Source organism: Struthio camelus, chromosome 9 (assembly GCF_040807025.1).
Source record: "Struthio camelus isolate bStrCam1 chromosome 9, bStrCam1.hap1, whole genome shotgun sequence".
Lineage (NCBI taxonomy): Eukaryota > Metazoa > Chordata > Aves > Struthioniformes > Struthionidae > Struthio > Struthio camelus.
In genome coordinates this window covers 33,569,794-33,595,185 of record NC_090950.1, presented here as the reverse complement: position 1 = coordinate 33,595,185, position 25,392 = coordinate 33,569,794, and the positions used below count along the sequence as shown (strand labels likewise).

At 43.9% G+C, this 25,392-nt stretch overlaps 1 protein-coding gene across 23 annotated transcripts in view; it reads left to right on the top strand.

Annotated features, from left to right (window-relative positions):
• MED12L (mediator complex subunit 12L) overlaps positions 1 to 25,392 on the top strand; it is a 186,417-nt gene that overhangs the window by 153,614 nt on the left and 7,411 nt on the right. For 9 of the 23 annotated variants that reach the window (XR_011142900.1, XM_068954695.1, XM_068954689.1 and 6 more), the window contains 14 exons: positions 183 to 344; positions 2,818 to 2,929; positions 4,181 to 4,270; positions 6,359 to 6,468; positions 6,975 to 7,110; positions 7,615 to 7,782; positions 9,260 to 9,622; positions 10,676 to 10,838; positions 12,000 to 12,220; positions 16,734 to 16,784; positions 20,406 to 20,495; positions 21,106 to 21,326; positions 22,621 to 22,777; positions 23,731 to 23,799. Coding sequence is in view for 16 of the 23 variants with exons in the window: in XM_068954695.1 (XP_068810796.1) it covers positions 183 to 344; positions 2,818 to 2,929; positions 4,181 to 4,270; positions 6,359 to 6,468; positions 6,975 to 7,110; positions 7,615 to 7,782; positions 9,260 to 9,622; positions 10,676 to 10,838; positions 12,000 to 12,220; positions 16,734 to 16,784; positions 20,406 to 20,495; positions 21,106 to 21,326; positions 22,621 to 22,777; positions 23,731 to 23,799 (2,113 nt within the window). In the remaining 7 variants the exon portion in view is untranslated. Of the gene's footprint in view, positions 1 to 182; positions 345 to 2,817; positions 2,930 to 4,180; positions 4,271 to 6,358; positions 6,469 to 6,974; positions 7,111 to 7,614; positions 7,783 to 9,259; positions 9,623 to 10,675; positions 10,839 to 11,999; positions 12,221 to 16,733; positions 20,496 to 21,053; positions 21,327 to 22,620; positions 22,778 to 23,730; positions 23,800 to 25,392 lie in introns of those variants that run through there. The other 14 variants (XR_011142901.1, XM_068954698.1, XM_068954693.1 and 11 more) reach the window with 9 other exon arrangements.

Sequence of the window (25,392 nt, the reverse complement as noted above, 5' to 3'; positions counted from 1 at the left end):
TTTACTTTGTTTAACAATAAATGTAGTTGCTATTCTTGAGCTCCTGGAAAGGAGCAATTATGATTGCTTAGTCCAGATGTGTTGTCAACTGCATTATTAAAGCAATTCAGCCTTGTAATAGCTAATAGTGGTTGCAAAATTAGATGGACGTTCTGAGTGAAATAAGTTTGTTCTACTTGTAGTTCCTCTGAACGCCGAGGAGTGTGGCTAGTGGCTCCCTTGATTGCAAAACTGCCTACCTCAGTTCAAGGTAGGGTCTTGAAAGCTGCAGGAGAGGAGCTGGAGAAAGGCCAGCATTTGGGGTCATCTTCTAAGAAGGAAAGAGACAGACAGAAACAAAAAAGGTATGACCTGGGCAGATTTCTGTACATAGAGCTGAAAGGTGTTTTTTTTTTTTTGGGGGGGGGGGGGGGGGGGGAGTATACTGGAGGCTCTGCTTTTGCTTCACAAGACCTTACAAGACCCCTTTTTTGGAGCAGCAAATTATCAATCCCAAATGTGCTTTGAGTTCAGATTTCGTTTAGTTTAAAGAAATTTAATTGGTTTCAGAGGAAGAGATGTGAAAGCTTTGTAACTGATTTTCCAGTGGCTATTCTGCAGTGCGCTGACTGGAAATCGTAAGGTTTTAAAAGGGCAGTCAGAGGTCTTGTTGTCTCTTCCCTTCTCCAGGGATAGGCCGCTTTTCTTGCTGTTAAGATGTCATGCTTGATTCTTGTTGGGAGTTACGGAGCTTGAAACTCACCTGTAACTTCCTAAACCAGTGAGGCTTTAATAACTTAATGGTTGTTGATTTTTGCTTTAGTAAAATATTCTTCTTCCATAATGCCTATTATTTCTTTGTACTTTCTTATAGTTATGGTAGACATTACATCAAATATTATATATAACAAGGTCTCTTAGTTTCAAATACTGACCATCTTTTTTCTTGTGAGCCCTTCCAAATTTTTATTTGTTGAGGAAAACGCATCACTTCCTAAAGGCTCGTGGTATTTGATTGTTGTACATGTTACTATCTCAGTTCCTTTTCTTATTGCCTTACTGCTGTGCGTTGCCTTTTTGATCTCCCTCAGTGGTGTTCGTGCAGTATACTTTCCCTGAGTAGGGGACCAGTAATTGCTCTTTCCCAGTTTATAGTTTTCTTGTAAACCTGTGCTGCATGGATTGATTTTGATTTATGGTTCTCATTAAATCTACTGCCATTTTGAAGCCTCCTCCATCTAACTTATTTTCCCTTTAAATTTAGAAGATTTAATCTTTTCCTTTCTATCATAATTCCAGCATGCTGGTTACTCTCTGTAATGTTGGACTCGCTTAGTTCATCTAGGCTGTTTCTTTAAGATGCTTATGTAATAGGTTGACCTATAGAAATTTTGTTTGCCATATTCAGCTTTTGAGTTAAATACTCTTTATATTGTCCTTATGAACACGTCTCTTCATTGTCCTTCTAATTCGTTTGTAATACTTGCACTGTCCTGTATTAGATAAAAACAGAGATCTTGCTTTGCTGGTCTCCTCGCTAGATGTTTCTGAGCAGTTGGAGCATTTCAGCACTTTTCCATTGTTCCTCGGCTCTGCTGGCTTTTTGCATTGGTAGAAAGGAAAACAGAACCTACCTTTGGCTTCAGGTTCTTTTCTTATGTGAGAGTTTGAGCGCATAGGAAATTTTAAACAAGCTTCTTTCAAAGCGTGAATAAAGTGCCTGTAGAAACTGTTGAGCCCTTTCTCCATGGTGGTCCCTCTGCACAGAAGTAAAAGCATTTACAAACGTGTTACAGATGTAACAACAAATCTCCTTTCTGTGTGATTTTGGAAGCTTTGCAGTCTTTGTGATTAAAAAAAACAAATTTTGCTACTCCTTGCATGACAATAAACAATGACACTACGGGGAAGTATGAAATCTTACCGTGTAACATAGCTACACGTGAGGCTTAGGCAAGAAGTAAAAAGATGGATTAATTTTCTTATTTCAAACTCTACTTTGTATAGCAAGGGTGACAACTGCCAAAATAATTATTGTCTTGCAAATTGCAATTTTTCTATAGAAATGAGGAAATGAAGGGGGATTCATACCACATTTTCCACAAATCTGAAAAAACACTAAGAACATAAAATTCATTGCATGAACTGTTACTCAAATTCCTTTGCTGACCTTGATTTTTACCTTTTCTGCTTCACATATTGTACTTCAAAGTTTATTTCAGTGTATTTCTTTCAGTTCATTTTAATTTTGCTTTTACGACTGATGCACATTAATATAAAAAAAATTGTTCTGAAAGTTGTTGTGTTGGTAAGGCATGTCTCCTACAGCCAGCCAAAGCTGTGTCTCCATTTACCTACACTAAGCCAGTGCTAAAATTGTAGTGGATTTTAGGCAGCTGTCATTCTAATCAGCACTTGTCAGTGAAGCTTGGGATTCACTTCAAACTGCTAACATGGATTAGAAATGTTAGCTGCCTTGTCTCCACTAGAGTTATATCCCTGGTTAATCAAAGTAGTCTTAAAGCAGCACATTCCGTTTCTGAGTCAGGCCTTCAAGCGTCCCATGTGATTTTTGGTCATTCGGTGCCGTGAGCGAGGTGGGTTCTCAGTAATGACATGGATAATGTGTGCATTGATATCGGCTTCTGCTCTGTGCTCTCATTTGCATGTTCTTTTAATTTGTCTTGCAAGGCTTTAATTTACTAAAAACAGAAACAGAAGTAGATGCAGGCAGTGCCACTTCCAGAAAAAATTTAGACAAAACAAGGAAGGGAGTGAAGACTGAAAGTTTCAAAATAACTTTACTAATTGCATCTTCTGTGTTTCCCTCTCTTAAAGCATGTCTCTTTTGAGTCAGCAACCTTTCCTTTCTTTGGTACTTACTTGCCTTAAGGGACAGGATGAGCAACGGGAAGGGCTTCTAACATCACTGCAGAATCAAGTTAATCAGGTAAAACAAGCACATAAGCCTGAGCGCCCTTTACTGGATATTGATGTGTCATCGGTTTTATGGGTACAGGATGGTGTGAAACCAGGAAAATTATAATGTGTCGTATGCCAAAAGAAACAGTCCAGGGAAGCAGGAGAAGGGAGGGATTTTGTTTGTCTGTGAGAGCAAATAAATCTTTATTTCTGAAATTGTTACAGAGAAATGTAATGAACCTGAGCCTGATTTCAGTTCTTTCCGGGAAGAACAGTAGTATGTGTTTGTCCTGAGAGTCTTTTCAGTCTCTAGCTTTGACATAAGAAATTTCTATAATTCTGAATTATTCTGAATAATTCAGAATATTGGGAAGCCCTTCTTTGTGAAGCCCTTCTTCTTCTCATGTAGGTACATATTAAAAATTTAGCATATTTAAAAAAAAAAAAAAAAAAAAAGGCGCTAGTCCCAGACTGATCCATTGCCCAGAAGAAACCACCTCTATAGCTTTTCTTTTGAATCCCTGATTTCCAAGCGTGCAAGCTCTGCTGATTCCAGCCTTCCTGCTCCCATCTGGTTCATGCTCTAGGCAACAGGAACGTTAACTCTTTGAGACTGACACTGACTTTAAAATGAATATATATGGTGCCCAGTGTAGTGGGAATCCTTTTCCTTTATTCTGCCTCTATTTCTGTAATTTATTCCCACAGTGAAAATTGATACTTGTAGGGCCATTATTTGTTTGTGTCGCCTCTCAGCTCAGATTCAGTTTCTGGCTTTGCTCCACATCCCAGTTAAATCCATTTCTTTGTTTCTTTACCTGGTGTTACTGCCACTTGGCCTCTCCGTTTCCTGTATGGGATTTCCTCTAAAATTCAGATAGTCCCAGCTTTTTAAGGCTCTGAACGTTACTCATCCAAAAGGGTCCAACAGGATCTTGTTGGGAAGTTGCATCTGATGCAAGAGATCCATTTGCTAGCCCTATGGTAAGCAATTAGGATGTTTCAAACAATATTTTTAATAAATTTATGAATAACTACTTATCTTGCTAGAACAGCAAGATCTGGACTCACGATTGATAGCGGAGTATGACGTTTGTTCTAGCTCTCTGTAAATTAAACTTTTACCCCATTTAGTTTAATCTACTTTAAGCATACATGAGGGTAAAAAGGTTGTTAGTCTTTTATGTTTCCTGATAATAATGGACACAAATATTTACACTTTAAAGGGAGAAAATCGTTTAAAGGGACAAAACCACCTTAATCGACTGCTTTTTCTTAGATCCTTAGCAATTGGAGAGAGGAGCGATACCAGGATGATGTTAAAGCTAGACAAATGATGCACGAAGCCTTACAACTTCGTCTTAATTTGGTAAGCAAAACTTGCGTGATTGTCTTGTTGGTACATACAAAGGTAGCAGCTGGTCTCGGGAGTACGTGGCAAGATGCAAGAAGCATCGTGTCAAGGCGGAGTGAGGGCCGGCTGCTCCCCAGGGGATGGGTGCCACAGGGCTCCCTGGGGCAGCAGGGCACCAGCTATGGGTAGCATCAGTCTGTGACCGATTTGTTCCTTTTTTTTATGCGGCCACCTTCTTTTCAGCATGTCTGGAACGTCACATACGTATCATCTTTTTGTGGACATTGTCCACTGACAGGCTAGTTTATCCTCCCAGGATATGACAGATGAGGATTTTATGGAATTAGGCAGATAATATAGTTGAGACTTTCAGAGCTCTCAGGAAGATTTGACAATTTAACTCCATCTGTCTGATTTCAGTTGCATCTATTTGGATACATGTATGAATCAACTTTAGTTTCCATCGAGTTCTCCAGTGTTGCACATCTCATGACACTTTTGTACCAGACAGCAGCACCGCTGTTACTTTTCTTGCACAGTGCAATAGGTGTGTGGAGACTTACTGTGTCTAAAGCGAAAGGAGGAGGTTCCAAGATACCAGTAACACGGCAGCATTGGTCTCCTGCCATCTCTCTGGAAGTTGCTTAGATGTGGCTGTGCAACCCAAGGGGGTAGCCACAGCCTTACTCTACTGTTGGTCCAAGTCAGGGGAACTTGAGCCAGCTGTCTCCCATTGTGTGCCTGCTGTGCTGGTGAAATCTGCTGTGAGGCAAGAGTTATTAGTTAATTCTCAGTGCTGAGGTCACCACAGCATTTGCACTAAAGCAGCTGTCACCTGCCCACTGAGTACCGTGAAGGCATGTCCTTCAGCATGGGTTGGGAAAATTCCTATTATGGGCAATGTTTGGTTTAAGACGGAAGCAACTAGATTTTATCTCTTTGCGAACAATAAACCATGTATATAGTTCAGGAATAATCTTTTATATAAGCTCAGCAAGGTTTAGGAGCTAAAATTGGATATTGAGATGTGAAACAGTCATTGTATTTATTAAGAAAGACCCAAACCTGAATTAAGCATTAAGTATGGGGAAGAATTGTGAAGGGGAACAATTGCAAGCACAAACAATGAAGGATTCAAACTGATAACAAACATGACAAAATAAAAAGATCTATTTTTGGAAAGAATGAAACTGGGATACATCAAGCAAAATGATTTGAAGCGGTTATTGGGTGCAGAGGTAATCTGCAAAGCAAAGCAGCAGACAGTAACATCATAGAACAGGGAGAGCCTGAGACGCAGTACGCCAGCAGGAACAGAGCAGTGTAATTTTGACCCAAGTTCCCCGTGGCATCCTCTTGTGAGGTAAGGAGACATTTTCCCTTTACCGGGTTGTCGCTGTCTGAAGGCTTGAGCTGTGCTTTCATTAGGTAGGAGAAGAGTTGTACCTTTGAAATTTGGGGGTTGGGCTCTATTCTGGTCAGTTTGGAAATCGGGCTCACAACCTGAGCAAGTATCTTGTGGTGTTCCAATCTGGTGGCTTATCAACTTTGAAAGACTAGTTTTGATGAAACTGTTCCTTCTCAAAATACAGGTGTATTTTACAGTATCATGCTATACTAGAGATAGTGAAATAGTAAAAATTTGTTCATGGGGAAAATATATCATTCAGCAGTTCTCACTTTTACTGAACAGTATCTTGTTCTTCAGATCTTTTTCTCTTTGCACTGGATATTATTGTCTAATTTTTGGGTGTGGAAGAGAGCAGGAACTGTAAAGTTTAGACTGAACACCTTTTCAGTTCTGAGCATCTTTTCGAAGACTCCAAAATTTGTTCCGTCAAACACTAAAGTGAAGATATGAAACCATTTGAAAGAGTAGTTTAATATCATTCTGCTGTTATATAGCTCCTTCCTAGGAGCAACTCTGCTGGGAGCATGGGGTGGGGAGGAAAAGTTATTTAAGGACAGTGCATCAAGACGGCAGTCAGCACACAGGAACCCTTGGGACTGGGCAGCAGCTTTGTTCATAAGTAGCGCGTACTAAAAAGGAAGCATGCGTCTCTGAGATATCCGCAGAACTTTGCTGTCTGTTGTATTTTGCAGGTAGGTGGGATGTTTGATACAGTGCAGAGAAGTACCCAGTGGACCACAGACTGGGCACTTCTGCTCCTTCAGATAATTACTTCAGGAACTGTTGATATGCAGACCAACAAGTATGTCTGCGCTATTTAAACAAGCTAATTAATGCCTTTAGTGCTTTTAATTTTAGGTAGCATGTATGTTCTTGCTACTTCCCCTTCCCTCCTATTATCCTATTGCTCGAGTGCAACTTCCATGCGTAGTACTGGTCTCACTTTGGGAGCTCCTCTGTTTTTGAAAACATTAGCGACGCTGTTTGTGCGTTTCCTTAACGAGCATGTACCTGAGCGCTTTCCTAAACGGAGCCCATAGTTTCTAATGGCTGTTCGTTAGCTGTTTGTGTTGTCTGCAAGTTGCAGCTGTGGCATATAATGAGATTTGTGTGCATGCCTGACGGTCCACCTGCACGTATGCACGCACTGGGGCTTAGGCATGCAAGCTGAAGCGTATGTGCATGCAGACCACCTTGACAAATCTGGTTGGTCTGAACAGTTGCGTTTATGGCCTTTGCCATGAACGTCTGCTGGATCTCTTGGCAACTGGTGGTTCCTCAAGGTAATGCTTCTCTTTTTACTCTCAGTGAACTATTCACAACAGTGCTTGATATGCTGGGTGTCCTGATCAATGGGACGCTAGCCTCGGACTTATCAAACGCTTCCCAAGGAGGGCCTGAAGAAAACAAAAGAGCTTACATGAATTTAGTGAAAAAATTAAAAGTAAGTGTTATGGCTGATTGCATTCAGCATTTTTTTTTGAATCACATTTTGTGATCATCTTTCAATCCTGTCATTTTTGGTGTCTAGGAAGGCCTCTAGGAATGGTAGGCAGTGCTAGTGATAACAAGGAGGCTAACAAGAGAAGGAGGAGGATAACAAGAGAAGATAATAAGAAATAGGAATGCAAGAGTGGGAAGACAAGAGTTTTAATATTTTCTTCTATTTAAATTACAATTAGAGACCCTGAAAGACAATAACTTTTATTTGTGTTTGAGAGGTTAACTTTGCATTCACCTCGTATTACGTATTTTATGTTCTGTGCAAAAGAGATGAAGAGATGAGTTACATTTATTTAAAAAAAAAAAAAAAAAGAAAAAGAAACCTTGCAACAAATACTTGATTAAATTTAGTAAAAGTACAGGGAAATGGTTCATCCAGAAACGGGATGTTTTCTAATAGTGAAAGCAGTACGAAGTCTCTCTTCCTTTTTCTTTTTTTCTTTAGAAAGAGCTGGGAGACAAGCGTTCAGAAAGCATTGACAAGGTTCGCCAGCTGCTCCCTCTGCCAAAGCAGACGTGTGACATTATTACTTGTGAGCCAATGGGATCCTTGATCGACACCAAGGGGAACAAAATTGCAGGATTCGACTCCATTGATAAGAAACAGGCAAGAGTAAATGTTTACTTGTATCTTAACCTTTTCATGATTTTTTTGCTGTATAGGAAAGTCAAGCAGACAGGTGCAGCTTGTACAGCGCGTGCATTTATATCTGGTATCGTAAAAGTCTTGTACTTCTGCTGTCGTGCACCTTTCTAAGGCTCAGCTGTACAAAAAGTTCAGCTGCGGCAGTGCAGCTTTTAAGCAGCTAGGTTTTCTGTGAGCAAGGATTCTGAAAGCGAGGAATCCTGGGCTTGCAGAATAATGCCTTTAAAATTAGTTCCAGATGACTGACCTTTTTTTTTGGTATCAAACATATTTTTATTCCAAAGACACATGCACGTTTTTTGTTTGCATGCTCCGTGTGCAAACTCTCTGGCAGAGTGTGAAAGCAGGAGTGGGTTTAGAGAGGGGCTCAGGGAGCTGCTAAACCCCAGGCGAGTGAGTGAGAACTGCCCAGTGCGACTCGGGCCACGTGCCACCGTCGCCGTCCCTGCGTCAGTGTTGCCAAGAAACGTCCTGTCCTTTCCATAAGGATTCACTGGCACTTGCAGATATTCTCAGAACTTTAGATACATGTATCTTTAGTAGAAGCAATTTTATGCCACCCATACAAATTCAGTAGTTTTGATAACCTTGCACTTTCTGATTTGTTTAAAATTGAGGCACCAGAATCTCCACTAACGAGACCTGCATAGAGCTTGTTGCGAGTCCTTCGCAGTTAAATACACAGAACGCGTGGTCGACTCTTAACTGCTAATGTAGCAAGTGTTGATATCGGCTTGCTCTGTTTTGTAGTCTAAGGTTTTGGCTGATATTGGCCAACTCCACGCAAGGTGCCAAAGAAACACATCGTGTTTGACTTGCAGTGGAATCACAGAAGCTTTTCCAAAAGCATTCGTGTTTACAACAGAATCCGACACTTGAGAGCTTGTTCAACTTGGGAACAATCTGAACTCTGACTTGCTGGGAGTAAGATGGGAAAATGATTCTGCTTACAAAAGACAGAGGAAAGGGGGGGGGGATGGAGTTTTAACTGCTGTGTGTTTTTTGGCAATATGAAGGGACGTGTAATTTTTTTAAGGTGAGTTTATTTAAGAAAGAAGGAAAGAAGCTCTTATTTTGCAGCCTAGCTAAGCATTTTTTTGCAAGACAGTGCTGACGGTTATCTGCCCTTATTTGAATACGTAAACCTTTAGCAAATATGTGTTCTGATTAACAATTTTTGATAGATTATTTGATTTCTCCTCCAAAATGCGATAGATGGAACTTGAAGATCTTAGCATGACTACAAAAATATGGCCGCTTTCATCTAGCGGCACCCTTGGATGGAAGTCAAAATCCCCCCTGCATGCATTTGGTACAACTTGCTGTAGGGGAAAAAAAAAAAAATCATTACTGGGTTTTCTGACTTGAATCATGACGCACAAAACTCACTCTCTCTATAGTTCCACGTTCTTAAAATGTTAACTTTACTTTTATTTTGAATTAGGGTCTCCAGGTTTCGACAAAACAAAAGGTGTCCCCTTGGGATTTATTTGAAGGTCATAAAAATCCTGCTCCTCTCTCCTGGGCCTGGTTTGGTACCGTTCGTGTTGATAGGAAAGTGATAAAATACGAGGAGCAGCAGCATCTCCTCCTGTACCACATGCACCCAAAACCCAAGCCACGGAGTTACTACCTCGAGCCCTTGCCCCTTCCTCCAGAGGAGGAGGAGGAAGAGCCTACCACACCTGTCTCTCAGGAACCAGAACGGAAGTCAGCAGAGCTCTCGGATCAGGGAAAACACACCACAGATGATGAGAAGAAAACAAAAGGCAGGAAGAGAAAGTCAAAGTCAAGCTCAAGGGCTGACGTAAGTGATTGATGCATAGCGTTAAACTTGATATATCTTGCTGGAGCCTCTGCTGCTGCCCATCTCAGCTACCCCTGGAAATTGTCCTGCATCTGGCAGCAGCTGGGCTTAATGAGGGGAGTGAGCGGAGAAGGTCAGGGGAAAGATAGATTTTTGTCAAATAAAGCTCCTGAGAGAATTAGCGTATAGGAGCGTACTGTGCTGAGGACTTGAAACGCCATATAAGACGTGCTACGCTAGCTCTTACTCCCGAAATGCTGTGCATGTTCCATCTGTGCTGCTTATTGTTTCTCATGTTTGGTGCAGAAGCAAGCAGTTAGATTTTTTTTTAATATCAATTTCTAGCCGCCTTCTGATTCCAGTTGTCTTGAGAGCAACCCTGTGGGTTCAAACCCAGGCCCTATTCACGTGGAATCAGTCTGAAACAGGCACTTTCCCAGAGGTCCCCGTCGCACTGTGCGGCCGCTTTACCGCAGGCTCTGCTGGTTGTGACGGTTCTAAGCAGAAGATTGTTGTAAACGTGGCGCAAGATAACGGTGTGAAAAACCTACCTGGCGCCGCGCACGTAGTAACGCGCGTTTACGGCAGCGGCCTTCTGTGGCGTCGTTACTGCCTCTTCCCGCTGGCACCAGTGTAGGCTTACGCGCTGTAGGTGCAGTCGTGTTTTGTCAGCGTCCAGCTGGTTTGTGAACGTGTTGCATAAAGAGGCGTTTTAAAAAGTTGCAGCATTAACATAGTTTTTTGGACTTTCTTGATGTTTCAGTTAAACTCTTCCTGTTGTTATGTACTGATACAGTAAGCTGTACTTGCGCCACACCTAATTGTAGCCCGTAGAAAACACTTGCTAATAAGGTGAAAAGGGATGGGGTGTCTGTGAAGCTGTTAGTGTTCGTTACCTGTGGGCAGCCTGAGACTTCGTCTGTTTTTAACGTCGTTACAAACGACAATAGGAACTGTCTCTATCCTTTAATAATTTAGTAGGAAAATTGGCATTATTTATGAGTCAGCAAGGTATGAACGTCAGTAAGATTCACTTTTACTGTGTATTTTAAGGAATACCCCCAGACCGCTTTATACAGAGTGCCTCCCAGTTATTCACCGATTTCCTCGCACGGGATGCCCCATGCCCCGGCTGCCCTGTGGGGCTACGGCGTCGTGGGGCAGGCGCAGGCGCAGCAGCCCGGCTTCTTTGGGCCCAGCCAGCCCCTCCCGCCAGGTACGTGGGGCTCCGGGCCGCGGGCTTTACTGCTTCAGGTGCGAGAAAAATGGGCTTACGAGAGCCGTGTTTTTAGCTCCGCTTTTTCCAAAGCGGGTTGGGACCGCTACTGCGGTTTGTTTTACTCCTTTAGTTAAGGCTTTCTGTTATCAGTTTTAATTAAGTCTCCACTAAGCTATTAAACTTCTTTGGTGGATAAGCACAAATGACCTGCTGCTGTCTGATGTGGTGATTGCACAGTACTGGAAGGACTTTGAGGAGTTAAATAACAGAGGGGTGGTTAAAAGAAATGAACTTTGGGGTTATTTCTTCTTTGATTCATATCAAGAACTGAGATGGCTATGATTAAAGTTCATGTCTATTAACGTCGTTCCAGCATGTTAGAGCCACACATGCTTACTCTTTGTAGGCTTGTTTACTACTTCCACTTTGTGCTTATACAGTTTAGCATATGTATTTTGCTTGCTGTGACGGCAGCAATTTTTGATGTTTTGAGAAACAGCTATTATAGCATTATGAGAAATTACACAGGAGAAGTTTTGAAGTTTGGTTACAGTTATAAACGTTAAATATTTATTCTGAAGCTCCAAATGTAACTAGATCTGAATTTTAGGTGCATAAAAGTCTTCCGAAAACACCAGACAGTGACTGCCAAGTCAGTGAGCTGCTGATTAGAAATGTGTGTATGTATGTGTATGTATAGGTAAATAAAATGTACTTTCATTAGTATGTTGAGATAAATACACATACATACACACACATGATTTTTTTTCTGGTAGGATGGAGTGCATAACTTCTTACTATATCATGAACAAATGGGCTTTACATAATAAACTGTTGATGACAGGCTTTTGATCTGATGTGGAACTCTTGTTTTTCAGTAGTAGTCAAACATTTTATGTGATATACAGCATGTGGCAGCCCGTAGTTTTTTTTACTTGTACTCTCAATCACAAGTGGGAGTCTTCAAAGCTATCTTGTCCATTTAATTTTTCAGGCCAGGCATCTGGTTTGACCCAGTTCATTGTCTGCCTTTACAGAGACGAACTTATCCTCGTTATCCTAGTGCAAATCACATAGCTGATGAGTTAGCAGTGATCTGTACCAACAACTTTCCTGTGAAGGCAGAGAAAGCGTTTGTGCGTTTGGTGGTTTTTTTAGGTGGTTCCAGGTTGGATCCGACAGGCTCCTTTGTTCCAACTAACACAAAGCAAGCCCTGTCGAACATGCTTCAGCGCCGCTCTGGCACCGTGATGCAGCCGCCCTCCATCCATGCCATCACGTCTCAGCAGCAGTTGCTCCAGATGAAGCTCCTGCAGCAAGAGCAGCAGCAGCAGCAGCGACTCCTGAGGCAGCAAGCACAGTCACGATCGCTCCAACAGGTTGGTCCAAATCCCCAAAACGGAAGAGCGACACAGCGCGTTTCAACTTCTGTGGCTGCTTCTGTGTGTAGGCTTACGATGCTGAGAGCCATCTGACATTTACTGTCACAGTAACTCCCCAACTATTGCTTAGCCAGGGCCATCTGCTTTTAGACTTTATTTGTCCTTTGGTCTCTCAGCCCTTTCTACTTATATTATGTCTCATAAAATCAGCTTTGCTTCTGTTACTTGATGCTGCCTTTTTTTCCTGTTGGGTCGAAGTGGCTTTCGTAATGGGATTGCACGATTGCGTATACCTCCAAGCTACAAGTAAGCAGCAGAGGCATAGCAATGTCTTTATAACTGAAAACTCCAGCGCATCCAGCCAGAGCCATTTCCATAAGTGTATGAACACAGACACGCGTCTTGTCTAGAAGTAGCTGACATTTCTACTCCTAACGTTTTTGCAGAGTACAACGCCTGTGTGCAAAAGTGCACATGCCTATTGTGCAACTCCCTAAAGCCTGAGCTAGGTTTCAGACTGTCGCTACAGATGGGCATCCCTTGAACTGATGATATAAGAGCCAAGGGACAGAAAATTGGCTTTCAGATCCCACGTAACCAGCAATGTGTGTATAGTAGCTGGTAGTACAGCAGACTGCTCAGGAGGGAGCCAGTAGCTGCTTGGCTTGACTTCTAAAGCCTTTCTGTACCCATTCTTACCCTCAATACAGTCCATTTCATGTTATCCTTATGCTGAGTCTTGCTTTCAGCCTCTTGGTGATGTGCCCTGGTTGCTCAAAATAGTCAAAATATTTAGCCAGTATCCTTGAAATTTCTCCCACGCTGCCTCTGTGTTGTTAGAGCTCCCTCGTCACCCTCCTAATCCCTCTTTCAGTCTCTCTGCTATGATGCATACAAAACCCTCTGCAGAGCTTAAGTTGCTGACGAGCTAGAATAGTTTTATGTGATGCTGTTCCTAATTGTGAATCTATGGTATGCCTCTTTTCTACTTTTTTTTTTTTTTTTTTTTAAACCCCAAGATCTCTGGATAGCTGTAAGGTCACTGGTACAGTGGGTACATGATCCCTCATTGGTGTCCCTTAGGCACTCTGAGGTACAGAGGTACTAATAATTAGGAACCCTACCTGTAAGAGTGCCTGGCTCTACACAGTGAGCCATCACCTCCTATTTGATAGCAACCCCACTGTAGTATTTTTTTACATTAAGCAACGCCTCGCTATTTTTAGTGTTAGATCCAACTGTCTTAAAATTATCAGGATGGAATACAGGCTTACATAAGAGCCTTGCATAAACAAAAGTTGATCCCTGTTTATGGCTAGGTGGCTAAGAAGTAGTAATTGAAAGTCTAAAGTAACATCTTATTCTTGCATTTACAAAAATTGTTCTTTAACACTATCGCATTTAGATGACATCTGTTGCATTTCCCCTTTGATTTCAAGACAATGTCTGAGGTGTTAGGAATAATGATTAGTTTGTCAGTAAGGAGAATAGACATATGGTGAAGACATGGATCCAAGCCTAATTGAGTTTAATAAGGTGTCTGTGATATGGACTTTTTCATAAATGCCCTCATTTTTAATGAGGGCACTCCTACATGTAAAAACTGCACTGAAGTTCAGCTGGGTAGGTTCAAAAACTTCTTTCAGCTAAGGTAGGACAGGTGTTGGATGTTCTTTACTCCATGTCAGCGTGGCTGATGCTGCTCTGTTTTATTTCAGGAGTAAGTCGGTATGAGTCAAACCAAAACAAGCCACGCGGCAAGGCAGAGCTTTCCCAGCAAAGCTCGTGTTACCCAGTGCCTTTGCGCAGTGTCATGTGCAGCCAGGTCCCTTGCCGTGTCCTGGGGAGTGTCACAGGCTGACACGTTCTTTTCTGTCTGCTTCTAGCATTTTGCCCTATTGGATGTTTGGGGAGATTCATTCAGCCCGATGTTTACAAACCCTCACTGCCGGGACCTGAAGGAACAATTCACCCGGGTTGTCCGGGTGCTTTTCTTGTTGTCTAAGCGCACGCTGGCAACATGGACAGCAGAAAGGCCCTCCGAGGTCCCAGCGGCACCATGACGTGGGGCTCTTCGGGCGCGCTCTGCCTGTGCCGCGTGCGTGCCTGCTTTATCCAGCAAAATACCACTTTGGCACTTGTGGTTCTCTGTGCAGTGCTGGATTTAGGGTAGGAAACGCCATGGGAATGAACAGTCCTGAAGGCAGCAATCGGAAATTTAGGAACAAGGTAACTTGTAGGCGTTGCTAGAATGCAATGCATCTTTTGCTTCTACGAGTGACAAGGTGTCCCTCCTGTGTTTACAGTTTCTGTTCTTAAATTTTATAAAAGTATTGAGGTTCATTAGCATCATAACATACCTGAAAGGAGTTAGTTTCCTAAATGCTGGCATTCTGTGAGTACAAGCAGGTAAGCAGTAAAAAGATTTCATTTAGCTTTGGAATTTATCTTTTTCACATTGCTCTACTTAGATATAGAAATACTTCAACAGTATTCGATCATACACCTGGTTGGCTGAGACAGCTGGAAGTGTTCTTTGTAAACAGTACTAGCTGCATGCATTGAGTTAGGAACAGGTGATTCTTATGTCATGAAAAGCAGTAATAAAATAGACTAATTCTGTTGCTCATCAGTTATGAGTGTAATTTTGGAGTTAGGCATTCATTGTAAGGCAGTCACTTAACGTTTGTGCTTACCTATCTGATATCAGAATCTGTAAATTTGTTATAGACGTTAAGACAAAACCATTTTATTACTTGTCAAAAATCAGGTGACCCTATGCAGTCCTGTGGAAAGGTCTCTGGTGCTAACTTTTGTTGGACATGGGGTCAGCAGGTTACTTGGAAAATAAGAAAATAAGAATGACTGGAAGTGAGTGGCACAGAAGTGCCACAAGTTGCACGGTGAATCTAAGTTTACTTGAGGTGAACTTTCTAGCAGAGGTCCCTGGTCTCGTGGATGAATAAAGACAGAGCGCCGAGCGTATTATGCCGGTTCTGAGTTCAGCAGGCAGCGGTGACTACTTCAGCGGAGATCAGATTCTCTCTGCGAGTGTCTATTGCAAAGCAGTGTGAATGGCTTTGATCCCTGGTTGGCAGGGTTATCAGCAATATTTCTGAGTTTCAGAAAACCTGGCTGCGTATCACATTGTCACTGCTGCATCCGTGCTCACGGACAACGTCCTGAAGGGCAGCCCTCCCCGCTCAGGGCTTGCTGATGGTTAGTGCTTAAATCCTTTTGGCTCAAAGGGCACCAGCTGGGCCCGCCAGGCTGGCGGACTAACCGAGCTTTTCAGTCTCGCTTTTGATAGTGCTGTTGTAGACGCTCCACCAATGCAAATTTTCCTGGCTTCCTGTGTTTTTGTTGTGAGGAACTTGCGTGATGTGGAATAACGTGTCCACTGCAGAGGTAAAGCTAGTCATAGGCGGCAGCTGTAGGAGAGACACCACTTCTGAAGTTGCTGCACTAAATACAAAAGGCTTTTGGTCTTTTGTAGTGCAGGACTGTCAAGAAGACAATAAGAGCAAAACTTTTTTGTAATGGAAAATAGATGAGTTACCAGATGTGCCCAGCTGCTGAAATTTCCTACCTCAGTGTGAATTTGAATATTAGCAAATAAAGTGTGTGTATATATAACGGATATGTATATATGTATGCACACATTGCATTAAAATTTCGCACCAACTCATAGAGATTTGTGTTTCCCGTAAAGCGCTGGTTCCGCGTGGCAGGGAGGGCCGAGACGCCGGCGTGCCCGGCAAGCTAGCGCTTCCTCCGGGCGGCGTCTCGGCGGCTCTGCCGTCCCCGAGCCCGCGCGCCGGCCTTGCTCAGCCGGCAGCTCCTGTCGCTTCTCGCCCAGCGCGGCAGTTTGCTTATCTCTTCCTTTACTTACTTTGAATATAAATTTATCAACCAATTATTCTTTCTAAAAGAGAGACGATTTTAGATGCAAGGACAGTGATCAGTAAGGTGTCTTGGTCGAGTACCGTGTTTCCCAAAGCGAGGGGGGGGTTTCGGTTTTGTCCGGACCGTTTGTGAGGCTTCGCTCGGGAGGTGTCTTTGCCCCTGCAGAACATGGCCACGAGGAAGTGAGTTGCAGGCAATTTCTCAAGCTTCATGCATTAAATAGGTAACGCAAAGCTTTCTGCTTTTAAACTGTTTGTTGGAGGAGGTGACAAGCAGCGCTGAGCCGGGAGAGCCGTTGAAATTGTTCTTCAGGGTGCTTTTGCTCATTAAGTACTCGGGCTTTTTCTAGCTCTAAATTCATTCGGTAAGTGTTACGCTGGCTGGATGTGCACATAATTATTTTAACTGTCTTGCTAAAGAATTCATCTTATTTTCCTAGCATGGCAATTTTCCTAGCCATGATGTGAAAATATCAAATAAACTACAGAAGTCGTTTGTGTATCGTGGTGGCGCCTGGAGGGCAGGAAGCGCTCGGCTGGCAGCGCGAGGCTGACGGGTGTTCTCTGTATTGTTTGCTATTTTCTCGCCCCTCCTTTTCCCGTAGGAGGTCTGTAGCAGTGCCGTGTCCCTTCAGGATGCCTTTGACAGCATAATGGTAACCGTTCTGAGACCATACCTTTTTTTCTTCTCTTTCTTTGTTCTTTCGCACAAGCATTCATTTCTTTCGGCGCACAAGCTGCAGCCCTCGCTTTCGGTGCGAATGACACGCTTTGGGCGCGCTCCTGACCTCGGCGGCGGGGGGTGCATGCGGGAGGGCGGCGAGCACGCTGGCGCACCTAGGATATTTTTCTACAAATATGTCCAGTAACTGGCTCATTGATTTATTATTTTCCTTTTCCAAAAGCGTTGTGTTTCTGGCAGTGAAAGATTAGAGTAGCTGTAAGACGCTTCCGACACCATGGACGCTTAAGCGTGACTCCTGTTTTTGCGTTTGGCCCTCGCCCCCGTGCTGCTGGCCGGTTCTGCTCCCGGCTCTGCCGGCTTTTGCCGTGACATACATAAAACGGAGCGAAGGCCGGTCCGCGAGCCGGGCGGCAGGCGGGCTGCTCTGGCCCCCGCGGCGCGGCGCTGCGCTGAGCGGTGCCGCCCGGCCGGTCCGTCCCCGCGCTCGCGGCCGTGCCTCGGTCCGGGGAGCCCGCTGCCCGGGCCCGCAGCCGCCTGTCGCTCCCGAAACGCTTGTCGCCCCAGGCGAGCGTGGCTGCGCCCTGCCCCGGTCTAGGGAAGAGCGTGCGGTTGTTGGAACAACCCCACGGTTGCCTGTTGCATCACTACGTTTCACGGAGTTCACTTGTTTCTGGGGAAAATAAGGTGTCCCTCCTTTTGGCACCAAGTTTAAGCCTTACTTACCCGTGTGTGAAAGCTTGCCAGATGTTATTAATTAGAAAAGTTGTTTCAGGGTTAGTTTCTAGGACTTTCTCCCCATCTTTGGGAATGCAGGAATGTTGTTAAAAGCACCGATTGGAAAGGCAAAACAAAACATATATTTTTTAAGTTTTTGCTGTTTACCCTGTTGTCAATATTTTATATACATGTAATAAATACTGCTGTTACTGGTAGCATGTTAAGACAGGGTGTAGATCAGCCTATTTATGGCGAATTAGGCACACCTAGGTATGTGGCAGGTATACAGTGAAGTCTCTAAATCTATCATCATGCGACATTGTTCCTCATGCCTTGTAACTGTTAGCGTTTCGCTGCCTGCTTCTGCAGGCTGTCAAAATCAGCCTCGGGTACGACTGCGGCTTTGAAAGTCTTTGCAGTCCCAGCACTATCCAGACAAGCGATTTTATTCTAAATATAATACAGACACATAGCTCATCAGAGAAAAGCAGTTAAGTTTTGCTTCGTTTTAAGAGGCAACAAGTAGAACAGAAGATAACTACAGTTATTACTATAACCTTTCACTGGCACTGAATAGTATTTTTTTTTCCTTCCTTTTTCTGTTGAAATGCATGCCCGGTTTTGGCTTGCAGCAGTTGCCTGGCACGTTAGTTAACTCGTACTAAACCGCTCCTGGAGGCAGAGGACGTCTGGAGTTTAGCGCCGTCTGCTGCTTCCGCGCGGGAATACGCAGCCTGCTCTCGCGGCACTGGAATTTGCTCTGCGGTTGCTTGCTGCCATGGATTAAACTGATCTGTGCCCGGACTGATGAACAGCTCGTTGTTTAAAATTCACATTTGGTTTTGTCTGTGGTACTCGTCTGGCCTGGGTAGTGGTGCCTGTGGTCCTAACTGTGAGTGCTGCGCTCTTTTGAGTCAAAAACCCCTTGAGATGGGCTGCTTTATGAATGTTTTAAATGGTGGGAAGAGGGTCGGTGGACAAAACTCATTCGTGGCTTTCACATATGTGGCTTTCTGCCAGCCGCATATTTCTGGGATCATGCATCTGCTTATTTAATATTTCCTTGAAGAATTAGGGCCTGATCCAATTTCGTTAATCTAACTTTCCTTTGGCTTTAGAGGGGTGCTGTTTAAAGGAAGGGGATGGGCATGCGGGGACAAATTTTGTTCCTGGACGCATGAGGTTGGCTGTCACGGGCTTCCCCGGGAGCGGGGCGCGAGCATCCGGGGGAGCCAGCGGGATGACACGCGCTCGGCTCCCGGCGCGGTTCCTGGGCAGACGGGACCCAGGTCGCTTTGGGAGCAGCTTCAGGCCCCAGGTCTTGTAGAGATCAGTCACGGCTTTATCAGAGTTCACTGTTTACCTCTGGGTGAGTTCCAGTTGTGTCTTTATCTAGCTCATGGCTGGATTTCGGAAGCAATTTGTTCAGAGAAAAGATTTTTTTTGTGTGTGTGTGTTTCTTCATTTGTTTCTCTTTAAAAGAGGAAAATTTTAAAATACTTGAGGATCTTCCCGCCTGCCCCCTGGACACAGCGGTAGCAGATACCGGCACGCAGCTGGAATAGCGTCTCGGCTCACCGTTGCCCTGTGCGGGGTCGTCTGGACCAGAGACTTCTATTTGTGTCCGTTTTCCTGATAGGTGCATATTTAAAAACCAAACCAAAAATAACGGCTGGACTGCAGGGCTGCTGGCTGCCCTTACAGACGTCTTAACCTTTGGTACGGCTCCAGCTGAAGGGGTGAGAGCAGATGAAGGAGGAGAGTCCCCGTGCTGCGGCAGTATTTTATGCCATGTAATGTTTTCTTTGCCAGCTGCCAGCCCTGACTCACGCTGCTGCTTGCAGTAGTATTGTCCAAGTGACTTCTAGCCTTAAATTATAATGCATCTCTGTATGGATGTTCTGATTAAAATGGCAAACGTTTTGTTGGAGGACTTGGATTTTTGTTCGTTTTCTTGGTGGTGGCCTGGGCAGCTAAGTGGAAGGGCGATCGCTGCTTCCGATCCGTGCCTGCGGCTGAGCTGCTTGGAGTCGGCTGCTTCTCCAAATGGTCGATTACAGCATCACAGTCCCGCAAAAATCCCGCGGGGCTGGTTGTGCCCCTGCCAAATTCTCACTCACAGATTTTTCACAATCTTGATCTTAAAATGATATCTAATTTTTTTTCCTCTTATGCTTCAGAACATGCTAGTGCAGTAACAGTTGAAATCGTTAAGTGATTTGCCATCAATTAGGCATAAATTTTGAAGGAATTTGGAATTAAGCAGCTGGGCGCTGGAGCGATCCCAAGGGTGGAGTGTGTTTCCGGGCTGTGCTCGGAGCTGGAGATGCTTGTGTATTTATCCTGTAGGTAGTGAGTGTACATCATCGTAGCCTCTGATAATCAGTATTTTGTCTGCTTTATCCGAGGGAAGGCTAGTAATGAAGTAGCATCAGAAAGTTAGCAACTCTGTATTGAAACTAGAGATTATCACCGATTTTAAACTTCCTGTACAATTTAACATGCTTCCTGTATCATTTAGAGTGCTGTCTTTTGAGACCAGTTACGTTTTTTATGAGACAGGAGAAATCCTATGCAAAACTCCATTTTTAAAGGGTGTCTGCAACACCTCCGTTCCGTAAATGCCTTTTTATCCACTGTTACAATAGCATCATAAATCACAGCAAAGTCAATTCTTCCATCTCCCTACCAGTAAACGTAGAGTTAGTGTGGTTCAGCACTCAGGCTGGTGTTGAGTAACGCAGCTGTCTTGAAGGAAGCAGTGAAGTCTCTCCCTAACTCTTTATTGCATGAGCTGATTGGGTCTGTGTCCAGAATTTGCAAGCTGCTTGTTTAGAGCATCGAGATTGTGTCTGGTATTTCATGTGTCTTTCAGGGTCAGCCAATAGACCAAGCTGCTGTTTTCACTCCACAAGTTCGACCCTCTTCTCAGCTTCCACAGTACCCAGGGTTGCAGCAAGCACAGGTACCGAGATGCTCCCGGGGAGCAAGGGCATAGAAATGCTGTTAAACCGAGCTCCTGAGCCTTGCAGCCTGCTTTTCTCTACTGAAGGCTTGCTCGGGACTTACCTTGTCCGTGTGGCCCTTCGTGGTAATGACACGTTCTCGGATGTTCGCTTGTCTCCGCATACTGTATCGGGTAAAAATTTTAACGTGGTCACTTTCCATTTTTTCCCTAACGATGTGGCTGGTAGAGACCAAGCGCACTTCAGAGTTAAGTCTGAAATGTGGTTCTTTCTGGTGAGGTATTGCCATCGCTAGCTCTTCAAAATAAAGCTTTGTCATGGCCATTCTGATCTTGGGGTTAAAAGAAAAAGGATGGGTTTGGGGTGGGGGGGAGAGCTGTCCCTGCTGGATGCCGAGGTGCAGGCTGGGCGCTGTTGCGCGCGACTGCCGCAGCTGCGAGGGGACGGCGCTGGCAGCGTGGGGTAGCTGCTCCTTGGCATGTGGGTGAGCACGGCGTCTTGCCGACTTGTCTAGGTTTTATTTTTTTTGATAAAGATCATCTCTCTATTTTATAAAGCTAACTTAAACATGGCCACAGTGAAGTTCCTTTTTGGCTGCTTTCCGTGCAGACCATGCCTCATGGATACACCATGTACGGCACGCAGATGCCTTTGCCCCAGCAGCAGGCTGGCGGCGCAGTGCTTTCCCCCAGCTACGCCCCCAGGACGTACGCAGCAACTCACGCCAGTCCCGCGCTGATGGAAAGACTGAGACAGATGCAACAGCAGCCCAGCGGATACATTCAACAGCAGGCTGCTGCATACGCTCAGCCTGTGACGGGCACGCAGCGGTAAGGCCCCGGGGTTCTCGCGGCTGCTAATATTGCAGGATTTTGACTGCAACTTTGATTTGTGGGTCTAAAGGTTTATTTAAAATTAAGTGCGCTACTCAAAATGAGGTTAATGCTGGATCTCATTAGCTATAAATTTGCCTTTCTTAAGGCAAATTCTTCTTGCCTCCCATTTTTTCCTTCATTTAATTTCAGTTTTAAATTGGTCTTGGCTCACACTGCAGCACAGTTATCCTGTATTTTTGTAGAGCATAAAATATATTTATTTAAAAAGGACTGTTGGACTCTATTTCACCGCACACACACGTGTGCGCGCGCGCACACACACACACATACTCTACATAACACGTATCCGTCTCATGCAAACAAGTGTACGGTATTAAACACTAACAAATCTTCTGGGTTTGCTGAAGATCCTGCAGTCAAGAAAACACCAGATCAACTCAGTAATTTAACTAGCAAAAGACAAATGAATTTTCTTAAGCTCGAAAGCATTAATTCGTCTTCGGTTTGAAAGAACAGCTGAGGTGCAGTTTCTACAAGGAACTACGAGGCAAAAATAATTGGAAAGGAAATGTAATGAAACAAAGCAGGTGAAGCAGAAATGAAATCTGTAATAAGGAGTACTGAAGAGTAAGCTGAATAGAAAACGTTGAGTTTGGCCTTGACTTGGTTGACAGCCCTATACAAGAATATACAGGGCACCTTGTGTTTGGAATGAAATTGGAAACTTGAATTGCTTTGTCTTTACCGAGAGTTTTACGCAGTTAGGTTAAATTGCTCACTATCCAACATGCTTTCCCATTGAAAATCTTTCTGGCTTTGTCAATTTTAATTACTCCCATCACATCCTAAGAAAATGTTTCTTGTTTAGTGTGCTTCTTATTTTCTAAAATACTGAAAAGAATTATCATCAGTGTTGAATTCATTCTAATATAACTAGAAGATACTTTGATCAGAGAAAATTTTGACGTATATGTGGAATTCTTGCTTGAAATGTGGAAGTTCGTTTTTCTTTCTAAATAAAGCAAGAGAGCCAGACGGTTGGATCTAATTTCTCTTGTGCAGAGCAATATTATTACTATGTATATCAGCTATTGGGCAATAATGTGGAACTGCTGTTACAGAATATTTTTCAAAGCATTCGTGTTTGAAAATATATTCTTCCTGTAAAACCTAAAATCCTTTAAATATATTGAAGAATACAGCCTATAGTTGAGTGCTTCTGGACTAACTTATTCTTTACATAATCGCTCTGTATAAACACTTTTTTTTTTTTTTTTTTTTTTAACAGATTGACCCATCAGCCGCTGCAGCAGAACTCTTTGGTCGCAGGGGGACTGGATACTGTCTCAGCCACCGGTCCGCATCCAAACCTTAACTCCGTGCCGCTGCCTCAGGAACAGATGAGACAGAGACAGCAGCAGATTCGACAGCAGAGGCTCTTTCAGGTGAGCGACTTGGCTGCATTGTAGGAAAGGGATATTTGAGTGCAGGCAAGTAAGCGTAAACATCACTGAATCAGGTGATGGTATTACACGCTCACTTGCATGTGTACTCCAGTTTAAAGCAATGGAGCCTGGTGTTGTAAGCCTTGACTACTTTTATTTGAGTGAAATAATTCATTCTTTACGTTTAGGGCTTCCAAAAGAAAACTTTGGGTGTACATGTAACATTCAATGCTTTCAAGATTGCAGTATGCCTTTGGGGAAGGTAAATCTGAGCCCGGCCTCGCTGAACGGTCTGAGACGAAAGCGATGGTTGTGCTCCGGCCTGTCTGGCGTTATAGTAAATATCAGATTAAATCCAAAGGGCTTGTTCCCTGTCTGGCATTTTTCTTATGTTCTGATTTGCTGATATATTTTTAATTTGGGAGTAAGTATCAGTTTGTCAGCTAAAGATTGATAAGAGGGAAGTAAATCATATTAAAATCCTTCCCTCAGCCCTTTGATGTTTGGAATTATTTTCATCTGTTCACTTTAAGGCAACAGCTGTTTATACCAGTTGCTATCAATTGATAATGTACTTGATTTATTTAGATTTTTTTGATGTTGTAGAATACCAAGCATACCAGCTTTTGAATATTTCTTTCTATTAAAAATGCTTCTTGTCAGCCTTGGTGTGGCTGACCCTGAGTGGAAGTGGGGAGCTGTAAGGCTCCTCTTCCGCGCAGCCCGGTGAGAAAGGGCCCTTCCATAGCCAGCACTGTCAGCAAGCCCAAATCCGAGCTTGGAAGTAAGTCGTGAAAAGCCATATTCCTTTGAAATGTAACCCTGGAATAGTCCGGCCTCTACTGTGACTTAACGAAAGGACATCTGCTGCTGCGGTTATTGGTGGTAATGGTTTTGCTGAAGCCGGGTAGGGGTGTATGTTGCTGTTCTTTACTGTGACGATCTTCTTTCAGTTGCAGCAGCAGCAGCAGGGCCAGCAGCAGGCGCTGGGTCTCCAGGCAGTGCAAGCACAGCAGCCCCTGGTAAGCAGACGTGAAAGCCGGATGTTTGGTGCAGGTATGAGGGTGATGGCAGGGGAAGTTTTGCTATGTCCTGAAGCAGGCAGCATGGCAATCGGGAAGAGGGAGCGGCAGCACTCGTGTGAGCTGCCCTACATCAGCACCTCGGTACGTTACGTGGTGCTGACTTGCTTGCGTCTGTGATGCTGTCGCTACCACCGGCAGGAACGAGCTATGAACGCACGCGCTCTGCGCAAGCCGGGTAGACTTGTTCTACGCGCATCCTGAGCTGACCAAAAATCGTAGCTGTGATGATAAAAGTTGAACCTCAGCAGGAATTTTATTAGTTGGGGCTCAACATCTTGACAGTGCATCCTCATAGCATCTGGTTGGTCCGACTAGGGGCAGAACAGGACGGCATCTGTCTGCAGGGAGCACGTGAACGTGTCCCCCTTGCCAGAACGTGGCAAGAGTTGAGATATGCATCCGCTGACATGTACTTGGAGCCCGTCTCGCCTACTGGATTTTGATCTCAATGCAAACGCAGGTTTTGAACACAGGCCTTGAGAAGAAGGGCTTAGGTACCCCCCCGCTCGACCCCCTGGCTTCACTGTAGCATGGCGTTTTAGTTTGCTTTTTAAAGATGCTTCTTCTAGGACTGAAGTACACACAGTTTTCTCTTGCTCCTTTATGATTAGTGCACCAATTTAGTCAAAATTATTAGCAGAATTGAGCCAAATATGACAATGTTTTGACTGAATACAGATTTTTTTGTGTGTGGAAAAGTTCAAATGCTTCAATGTTTGTTTTTTTTTTTTGAGATGACACTTAGCATTTAGATTTAGTTCAATATAGCTAATTTCCTAAAGAATGCAACTAGCCACCTGTAGCAGTTCTTTTGAGAAATATTTGGGGATGTAGTGGCAAAATGGGTATGGGTGCTTTTCCAGTTCTGTGCATTTCTTTTCTAAGAACAAGACTAACAAATTGCCTTAAATCTCTGTGTGTGAATCCAAAGGGAGAAACAAATGAAATGTTTTAAAAGCCTCTTGAGTCTTACTACTATTGTGGCATTAAGAAATGGCCGTTTCAAAAATCAGATACAAAACCAAGTGTTGTTTTTCTGGGGGTTTAAAGATATCACTTACTAGTCTGAAAGGAGCAAGAGAGGTAGATTAACTTGTTACTGCTGCAGGAATAATTTTTTCCTAGCTATGCTTGATGTGCTGTGTGTTTCGTGAATGTTCTCTCAGTGTAAAAAGCAAAGCAAAGCAAACCAAAACCCACGCCCAGTGAAGAGCCCTTGCTAGCTTTAAACGTTTAAACTTGATGGGAAATTGGTAGGAGTTGCTGATGCCTCCAAGTGTGTGAGGTTTTCTGTGTCTTTGTGCTATAAGACTTTGAGGTGAAAGCAGGATAACGCATGCAATTGAGGCAACTTGTGGAATTGTTTTTGCTCTAACACAAAGAAAAGAGTTCACCCTGAAGCCAGGGCGTTGGTGTTCATGCTCTCCTCGTACCAGCGTGCCTGCGGTGCGCCTGTGTGCGTAGGGGCGCTCCCTCTGGCGTCCGCTCGGGCAGCCACAGCTCCACTGCTACGAAAAATCCAGCCTCTAC